The 9,860-nt window shown below is 39.6% G+C and overlaps 1 protein-coding gene across 2 annotated transcripts in view; it reads right to left on the bottom strand.

The window, feature by feature from the left end:
* Positions 1-9,860, bottom strand: part of EXOC4 (exocyst complex component 4) — an 808,183-nt gene that overhangs the window by 393,384 nt on the left and 404,939 nt on the right. The window contains exon 11 of one of the 2 annotated variants that reach the window (XM_082472899.1): positions 5,592-5,924. The exons of the other annotated variant lie outside the window; for it this stretch is intronic. Coding sequence (XP_082329025.1) covers positions 5,912-5,924 — 13 coding nt within the window. The 3' untranslated portion in view covers positions 5,592-5,911. Of the gene's footprint in view, positions 1-5,591; positions 5,925-9,860 lie in introns of those variants that run through there. 2 annotated transcript variants of the gene reach the window in all.

Raw genomic sequence — 9,860 nt, 5'->3', positions numbered from 1 at the left:
GTAAAACACCCTAAACATTATGACGGAGTAGGCAGCACATGAGATGACAAAGCTATAAAGTAAAAGGCGAATAGCTGACTGATTCAGGTATTTTGTGGGAAAACATTAAAAAAAGCAGTTGATTGTAAAGGCTATTTTTAGCCTATTTGATTGCGAAGTCTAGTTAGGCAGGAGTTTGTACCAAACGCACTGGTTGTTGGAGTTCCAAGTATTTGAAGTAGAAAACTTCTGATCAGGTATCATCGGAGGCACAGCGTGGCGTAATGGAAGAGCCAGGAGACTTGGGTTTTTTTTTTCCAGGCTCTGCTTTTCACTAGTTCTATTATCCCAGGTCAGTCACAAAGCCTTTCTATACTAGCTTCAGACTCCTCTCAAGTTGAATACAGGGGCTAGACTAGGTGATTGCTAATCTTTTAAGAGTCAATTTCCTGCATAAAAATACCTTCTGCAGATCACGCCTAAGTGGGAGCAGTGGGGAGGCAGTCTGCTCCTCTTCCACAGGCTGCTGTTCAATTTGGGAGAAAAAACAGCTTTAAAGAGTAACCAGATTACAACCTCAACAGCTGTTCTGGGAAAGCGGGACTGCCTGCCCGTGCTCACTTCTAGTGCTGTCTGGCAAGTGGATAGTGAAAAATGGCCATGTCATTCGTCCTTTAAGATGTGTCCTAGAGAATACTAGCTTCAAAATAGATTTCTTGAGTAACGAGTTTATCGTTCCCATAAGCTTAGAAAATGTCGCATATGCTATTTGCCTCTGGAAATTCACAGTGAACCCTGTATAGTAAAGGCTCTGAAAAGTTCTGCAATAGAGTTCCTCGTTTTAAAATCAAGCGAACAAAAAGTATATTACAGTTGTATGGCAGTAAAAAGGATCAACTAGAATAGAGCTTCTTAGGAACAAGAACTGTGTCTAACACCTTTCTAGCCATGGCCCTTGGCACAATAGCTGATATATGACAATGTTCACATTTTTTGAAAAACTGGAAAAACTTGGAGCTTGGAAATATGGCTAATGTTTTTTATTAGGTCTTGTCTAGCTAAAGTAAAAAGTAAAATGCATTAAGAAAATACAAATGTAAAAGTAAAATATACAGCAACAATAGTTTTTCATGAGGACAAAAAAGTAAAATGGAGCCAATAGGTTCCATGGAATACTTTCCTCAAGCAATAAGGGGAAAAGCCAGAAACAAAATATACTGCACAGGGCTTAGGAAAGTATTATGTTCCACAGGGGCTCAATAAACATTAGCTGATGTTTCCCAGCAGTGTCCGTAACTTATTTATCTAGCCACTTAGGTTCTCAATGCCTCGATTTCCCTGTCTACAAAATAAATAAATATTTACTGTAAAATAAAAACAGCAATCTATACTCACTGAAGACTTAGGAGGCTTAATTTATGCTTCAGAAGCATTTGGCAAAAGGCAGATGATGGATGGGAGTGTCAATCACCATCACCATCACGACTGCTATTCCGGTAAACAGGTTAGAAAGGCAGCGTGTCAGCTCGCCTGGCTCCTGTGCTTCCAGCTGTGGGAGAGGTGTCCTTTTTATAAAACCACACACTGCTCAGGTTCTTAGGGCATAGAGAGAAAGATAAGAACTGCTAAGTCAATAAAACTGGATATAGCTAAATTCCAATGATTTACATTAATCAAGATTTCCTTTATTAATCTATGACAAATATTTTTACCCAAACACTACATATAAATTATTTCCTAGAAGAACCAAGATATAATAGCTTAAAAAAATTTTAAAGGTATAGGTCGAGGCTTTGAACACAGAGTTGAGACAGAAGAAAAAAAAAAAAATCGCTGATTAGGATCTTGACTGTACACCACGGGTTCCTAATCCATCAGTGTGTAAGTTGCTTAAGAACAGAGGTTGTGGCGATCACTCTTACAGCCCTAGTGACTGGCGGAGTGTCTGGAATACATCAGGCACTGAGGAAAGGCTGAATGGAAGAATGCCCATGCCTCAGTGTTTTATTAAGCAATAATCAAAATCTCACCAGCTACGTACGTAAAGGCTCTCAATAATGATTCAGTTGTTTGTAAAATGCTTTAAAGAAAAATTCTTGAATTTTACTATCCCCATTAGCATAAGCCTGAAAGGTAGGGGAAGAGAGGGGGTAAAAAGACAGCATCTATATATTCTACAAAATGTCCACCAGCTTAATATATGACATGGCTATCAATCTGTACACCAGTCACCCCAATCCATTCTGAAGAAAAATCATTGCTTCCACCATAATACACTAAAACAAATTTATAAATGTTAATAAAATTTTTAAAAGGTCAGGTCACTACTTCCTGTAACGTATGTCAGGGGGAACCTAATACATCCCAGTATCAGGTCATTGGCAGGACAACTATGACATTAAAGAATGGAGAAAATGAAATTTTTTCTCTTTTAAAATTAGTTAACCGGCACATCCGTCTGTTCCCCCCTTGGCTGCCTGGTATGGAGCAAGCATTGTAACAGGAAATTTATTGAAAAATACCATTAAATCAATATGGCAGAGCGCTCTACTTTATATGGGGCTATAAAAGTCATGGGTGTGGGAAAGCTGAAGGAAACAAATTGGCACTGAAAATAAGAACAGAAATGTTTTTTAAAAAGTAAATGGATTCCTAGAATTTACAAAGTTAGTAGATCAGTTAGCAAAACCGGTGTCTTGAAATTTGCCGTGTAATCTTCTCTTCTTAGGCTAAAATTAGAGCTAGTCCTCTTATTCAAGAATCTAGCTTGAAAAGGACAAACAAAAGTAAGGGTTCTGGCTGAATTATCAGAAGTTACTTTGGAAGGAGTAATAAAACTGGATTTATAGAAAAGAGTCATAGCAGGGTTTTATTTAGTAACAAATGGAGATGTTATTTTTTGGTAGATCATCCATGAGATTCAGAGGTGAGGAATGAAATGTGTTATCAAATAATTCTGCAGCAGAGCAAAATGTGTTCTGAATATCTGAGAAGCAAATGCTGAAAATACAGTATGTGTACATCATACTGACATTCTGAATAGATTTTTTTTTTTTAAAGTCCTAGACCAGGCCTGACTATTCAATATATATATATATATATATATATATAAATATATATATATATATATATATAAATTACATATATGTATATATGTAAAACCTATGGTTTCTAAGAGTTGTACATAAAATATTTATATTTATATATCACAATTACCTAACGTATAGAATATACTAGAAACATTCCTTTGGGAAGCCTTAGAATAATTTAGTTCTACAATTAAAAGGAGTCTTGGAGATCAACTGGTCTAGTACCCACATTGGCATTATTAACTTAGATGTTTACAGTAGTTTATAATGCATATTTATCCATATATGTACTTGATCCTCATAAGAATCATGTGCAATAGAAAAAGTCAACTAGTTTACACCAGATCACTCAGCTAACCATGTGCAAGTCCAACCGGGAGGAGAAGGACACATAAGGAGATGAGCTCCTTGCTTAAATTAGAAATAGGAAAGAAATGCACAGAAAATGAAATCAACCCGTGTGGATCACTATGGTAAAGGTATAAGTGTCTACGAATAAAAACAACAAGCAGCAAAAAAACTCAATTTAACAATTTGCATGATAATGCACATGCCTCAGAAAAGGAAAAATGAATTATATCAGGTTGCTACTGGGAATAAAGGGCAGTACATTTCTATTTAATACAGCAGGGAGTCCCCCATCACTGCACAACGGCCTATGTACCTTTTATGGTCAAGATGCATGTGCTTACAAAAAGGAAAAACAAAGAGACACCATGAAAATCACTTTGAACTTGGCCTGCAGATTGTTTCTCTGCATCTTTGGATGTGGTTTTGTTTTGTTTTTTTCATTACCATTATCAAATAGAAGGAAAAATCCCCAACTTGCATGGCAGCTGAGCCTACAGAGACGCATTTTGTCACAGGCCATTAATGTTCATCATTACACAGCTTAATGCAGTTGTCTGTTCCCTTTAGTGAACTCTGCATAGATTTATCTTTGACTAATGCAGCAGAGGCTAAGGGAAACTACAGAGGTCTCCAGATTTGTTTGCCTTTATGGGATAGCATTTTGAAAACATTCTGGGCCAAAGGGACTCTACAGAATTGGAGATGGTAATATGTCTTTCCCCCATCCCACTGGCTCTAATAGGTAATGGCTGTTCACAGGGATAAAGATCTGGGTACTCAGAGGCACCTTTGTTCAGAGGTAGAAAATTGTCCTTTTGGGACTGGAGCTCAGAAATCAGGAGAAAAACTGTATTCACAGACACACATTTTCTTACATACTCTGATTCCACAACTCTATCTTAGGCTCTGAAACTTCATTCATTCATTCCAACAAACATTAACTGAGACCTAGTATGTGTCAGGCACCATTCTAGGTGACAGGGCAATAACAGTGAACAAAAGAGACAAAAATCCTTGCCCTTGCACAATTTACATTCTTAGTGGGAGGAGACAGGCAATAAACCAGATAAAAGATACAGTACATAGATAGTGATAAGGGAAATGAAGAGCAAAAAGTAGAGCATAGTACAATTTTAAACAGGATAGCCAGGGAGGGCTTCACTGGGATGGTAACATCTGAGAAGAGCTCCAAAGGTATGAAGGTGGTGACTCACATGAATGGCTGGTGGAGGAACAGTAGTGCAAATGTGCTACTGTCCAAAGGTTCAAGGAAAAGTTCAAGGAGACCAGTGTGGCTAGAGGAAGTGATCTACAGAGAGGGCTGTAGAAAATGTGCTCAGCATCAACTGGTAGGGGCAGATTATGTAGGGTCTTGTCAGCCATTGTGAAGAATCCTGGTTTTTATTCTGCATGAATTTCTACTGCAGAGTTTTGAGCCAAAAGTGACTTACATTTTAACAGGATCACTATGGCTAAAAGGGAGGAGAGCAAGAGATCAAGCATGAGACCAGTTAGGAGCCTACTTCACTAATCTTGGCAAGCGATGATGGTGGCATGGACCAGGGTAACTCACGATGGTGGCGAACAATGGTTAGATTCTGGGTAATTTTAGGGAAAACCAATAGGATATGCTGATGGATGGCTTCTGGGTGTGAGAGAAAGACATGACTCCTAGATTTTTGGTCTGAACAACTGAAACAATGGTGTTACCATTTATCTAAGTGGGGAAGACTAAGGGGCAGCAGTTGGTGAACAGATGGTGTGAAATGTTGGGATCTCAGTTTTGGACATGTTAAAGCTGCGATTCCCATATGACACAGAAACAGAAATGTCAAGTAAGCTAAAAACATGATAAGGCTGGAGTTCACTGGAGCAGCCCAGGCTGGAGATATAAATTTGGGAGTCAACAGCTTGATATGGTATTTTAAGCTCTAGGAGGAGATGAGATCCACAAGGGAAATGAGTGTAGACCAAAAAGAGAAGGTGGCCAAGGACTGAAGCCCGGGTACCCTAGGCTAAGAGGTCAGGTGGGTGGGGAAGAAACTCACGAGGAGCCAGTGAGGTGAGAGGAACCCCGGAAGGGTGCGTTGTCCTGGGAGAGAAGCCAGGAAAGTATTCTGAGGAGCAAGCAGCAATAACCGCATCAGATATGTGGACAGGTTTAGTAACACGTCAAAGCAGCTGGCCACAACAGTGGAGGCACTTTGTCCTAACCAGCAGGCAAAGTGTAGATCAGGAGAGAATGCACAGAAATGGAAAACTGAGGGTAATATTTGTCCCATGCTATCCCTTTTTCGATTTCAATTTCTCTATTACAAAAAAAAAAAAAAGAGGAAATTAAGAGCCTTACACATGTCATATTTTAGTTTTGAGAACTGAGCATGTCTGTGAAACGTTTTGAGGGCTTAGTAAAAGGCATAGGAAATCTCACTCTAAATAGAGTCCACTAATTCATTTAGCACATCACCTGTTGCCATCTTGTATCCAACTCCTTAGTAAGTCTTCCTGAGCAAGATTAAAAAAAGAAAGAAAGAAAGAAAAAAAATTCTGGTATTATTCTGCTTTCTCAGTAAGGCAGACATCATGTTACTTTTTCCCCCTTTCTTTTATATATGTACTTACTAATTCATTTTGAAGGAGAGAAGGAATGGGACAAAGAAATGAAGGAAGTGTCACACAGGCTCTCATTTGCTAAAAAATGTTCAAAACTATTATCCTAGACTAAATATCCGAGGACAATCACTGAGTAAATTAATCCAACCCTTCAAAAATGAATGGCATATTGAGATAGGATTGAATGCCCTACTCAGAACTGCTCGAGGCAAAGTTCCCAAAGACACATAATCTCTATATCTAATAATTTCTCTTTCTTTTCTTTGATTTCTCTGCAGCTTTTTAAAATAATTCTCTTCTCCTCTAAACATTCTTGCATGGTTTCCATAACTGGCTTTGTCCTTTGCTGTCTGATCACTTCTCTCATCCTCTGAATGTTCTAAGACTAAACTGACCTCAGCTTTCAACTATCTTCAAGGCTTAGTACTCACCTCTAGGGCTTCCCTGGTGGCGCAGTGGTTGAGAATCTGCCTGCCGGTGCAGGGGGCACGGGTTCGAGCCCTGGTCTGGGAAGATCCCACATGCCGCGGAGCAACTGGGCCCGTGAGCCACAACTACTGAGCCTGCGCGTCTGGAGCCTGTGCTCCGCAACAAGGGAGGCCGCGATAATGAGAGGCCTGCGCACCGCGATGAAGAGTGGCCCCCGCTTGCCACAACTGGGGAAAGCCCTCGCACAGAGACGAAGACCCAACACAGCCATAAATAAATAAATAAATAAATAAACCTAAAAAAAAAGTTAAAAAAAAAAAAAAAAAAACTCACCTCTATGCAGAGTACCACAGGGATTAAAGACCTTGGATTTAAACATCACCAAGATTTCTGTTTGAATCTCACTGTAAAAATTACTAGTTGTGTGACCTACAGCAAACTACAAAAATCTTTTCTGTGCCAGTTTCTGCATCTGTAAAATGTGGGTATTAGTATGACCTGCTTCAGAAAGTTTTTGTGAAGTTCTCGTGGAGGTTAGATGAGCTAACCCATGAAAAGTTCATCACTGAGATTGGCACAAACTGAGCATGCAAAAATTGTTGGCTATCACTGTGACTCCCAAATACAAATTCCCAGCTCCAGCCTCTTTTGGTTTCAAGTTTAATTTCTGCTGCCGACTGGAAGTAGTCATTTGGCTCCCTCAAACTCTTTGTGAACCAAAGACAAAATAATTAAGATCTACTGTTGCATCATTAGTGATTCAATTATAGCAAACCATTCTATAAACGTTAGCCTTGGAGAGTGATGACTAAAATGGTCTTTCAGTAATGGAAATGGAACTTGAAATAGTTAAGAAGGTCTACAAGGTGTTTCACAATCTCTTTAGCCTCTGCCTCATACAACTATATTACTCCATCTTCTTTGCCTCTGGTCAAGTTTCATTCTTACAGCTTTTATTAACAGTACATTTACTCAATCATCTCCATCCATGTCAAGGATCACTGGTCTAGAAAATGTCATATGGAACTTCGGAACCCCATGTTTCCAAGGCATTTTCCTTTTCTGAAAAACTTGTATATAGTAATATCTTTTAAGCGACAAATCATTTCCATTTCAAATATTTTATCTTCTTTTTCTAAGAATTGTTTTGGAGGTAATACTAACAGAACACTTAGCACCCATACCTGTCCCCTTCTCATCTATAAGAACATTCTAAAGTATGTTGTCACACCGAATTCCTGCTGAACTGGTAGCTCACTGTGTATTTTTTAATGGATCCTCTGTAGTTCTTGTCAAAACATAAACCACCCAATAATCTACTTTTAAATATAACTTCTCACTGTCATCAAAATTCTCTTTTATTTCACAAATATATAGCTCCTAACCATAAACGGCTAATAAAATATATCCATGGGGCCGGTAAAATGTGTATTTTACAACTTCTGTGTGAGCTTTCCACATTCTCTGTAGCTATAATCTTTCTACTTTTGCCCAGAATAAGGGGGCAGAATGCCACCATGGCTCAGGTTTTGGAGGTAGTTACTAAATTGTATAGAATTCCTCCTGTATTGCTCAATGACCAAATGCAGTTAGATAGGTCTATGGTTCACTGTGATTTTGTGCTTCTTTCCCACCAACAGCAGCTCTTAAAGTAGTAATTCTCAGTGCCTCACTGTGTGAGGCCACAGCTGCTCTGCAAACATGGAGCAACAGAGACTTGAGAACACACACGTGAATTGGGCTGGCCTCCGTTCTCCCTCACTGGGATGCTCCTGAAGCCCTCTCCCCTACAGCAATCTCAGGTGCCCCTCCTAACCACGCCCCCCCCCAACCCCACAAATAGCCTGGCTGGGTTGAATGGTGCACTGGGAAGCAAAGGAAAATTCATGCCAGACAAATGTGAGCTCAAATCTATAATGTACCATGTGGTACTGTGTTTGATGACCTTGTGCCAATCGCTCTGCCTCTTTCTCAGATTCCTGATTTTTCAAATCAAATGACTGTTATGAGATTTAAGACAAGACGTGAAAAGTAGCTGGTACACAGCAGGAACTTAAAAAAATGAATCACGGCAGTCCCCTCCCTGCAGGCTGTGTGGCCAGCTTCTGCAGGTGGCAGCACAGCCCTGCTCATCTACTCTTCCCATCAAATTCTGCACTCAACTTCAATGAGGTGCTTACTGTGTATCCCCACAGAATAAAACTGGAACTGAGTCTCTGCATAAAGCAATCAGAAGGAACAAAGTTAAGAGAAGAAGAAGAAAAAAGAAACAGGAAAACGCCAAATCGCCCTCAAAGGTTTAATATTCTTCTGATTGGATGCTTTTAGAATTTGCAGAGTTCCACCAGGCCCGTTCAGTAGGGAATTTATCTTTTCCATGGCTTATAGAGATCAACACAAAACAACAACAACAGGCATTAAAGTGCTACATGCCCGTTATCAAGAGGTCTTTCACATAACACGGCAGAAACGTTATCTTAGAGGGACAGGCATCTTTACGATCATTCCTGCTCCCCTTCCGTTTATTCTTTTAAAAAAATTATTGTAGTAAACATAGGCACACAGCTGTCTGTCTCTGTCTCCCTGTTCCCCTTCACCCTAGCTCACAGGCAGTAGTTTTCCCATATTCACCTTTGCTTGGAAAATACTCTGTAAAGAAATGACTAGAAACGAATTAGTCATTCTGCAGTTTATTGATTAAGCCACACTAAATCAGGGTCACACCGGGTGTGCTTTGGGGAAGGGAAGCAATCAATTCAAGGCTGCGAAAAAAATTAATGAAAACATGTGCAGAAGTTTCAGTCCTTTTTTACCTCGTTTTGAACATTCAGGCTGTGAGTCCTGAACATATTGCCCAAGGGCAATAACAAACCCTACAATTGGAAAAGGGAAAGCATGTTATTAACTACATGATACTGAAGGTGGGTAGCAGACAGGTGTTAGCTTCTTGAGTTTTTGAGAAATGGATGCTAGGAAAAGAAGACTTATCCAGAGAGGAAGACAGTTCAGTCATACTTTATTACTTATTTCTGGAAAAATCCATGTAAATGAAAGCTGCAAAACAGGTAAATGGCCATTTCCCCATTTAAAGTAAAGCAAAGAGGGTTTCTCAGGAACCAAAGTTGTAGAATGCTCATACAATAAAAAGAACACGAAAGTGACTGCTAGCTTTCCTTAATGTAGCACCAAACGGTAAGTCAGTGAGAGCACGTGATCTTATTAGGTTACAATCTTCAGGGTGTGTGTGGGAACCACCTAGAGAGCCTATTTAACACGCGGATCCCCCATGCCATGCCCAGAGTTCCGAGTTAGCAGGTCCAAAGTAAGGACCAAGAATCCACATTTTTAATAAGCTCCTCTGCTGATGTGGATGCAGGTGATTCTCGGAAGTCACTTTGA

This window comes from Balaenoptera physalus (assembly GCF_965194825.1).
Source record: "Balaenoptera physalus genome assembly, chromosome: 8".
Lineage (NCBI taxonomy): Eukaryota > Metazoa > Chordata > Mammalia > Artiodactyla > Balaenopteridae > Balaenoptera > Balaenoptera physalus.
Note: the sequence above shows the minus strand (reverse complement) of the source record. Positions and strands in the feature narration are given on the sequence as shown.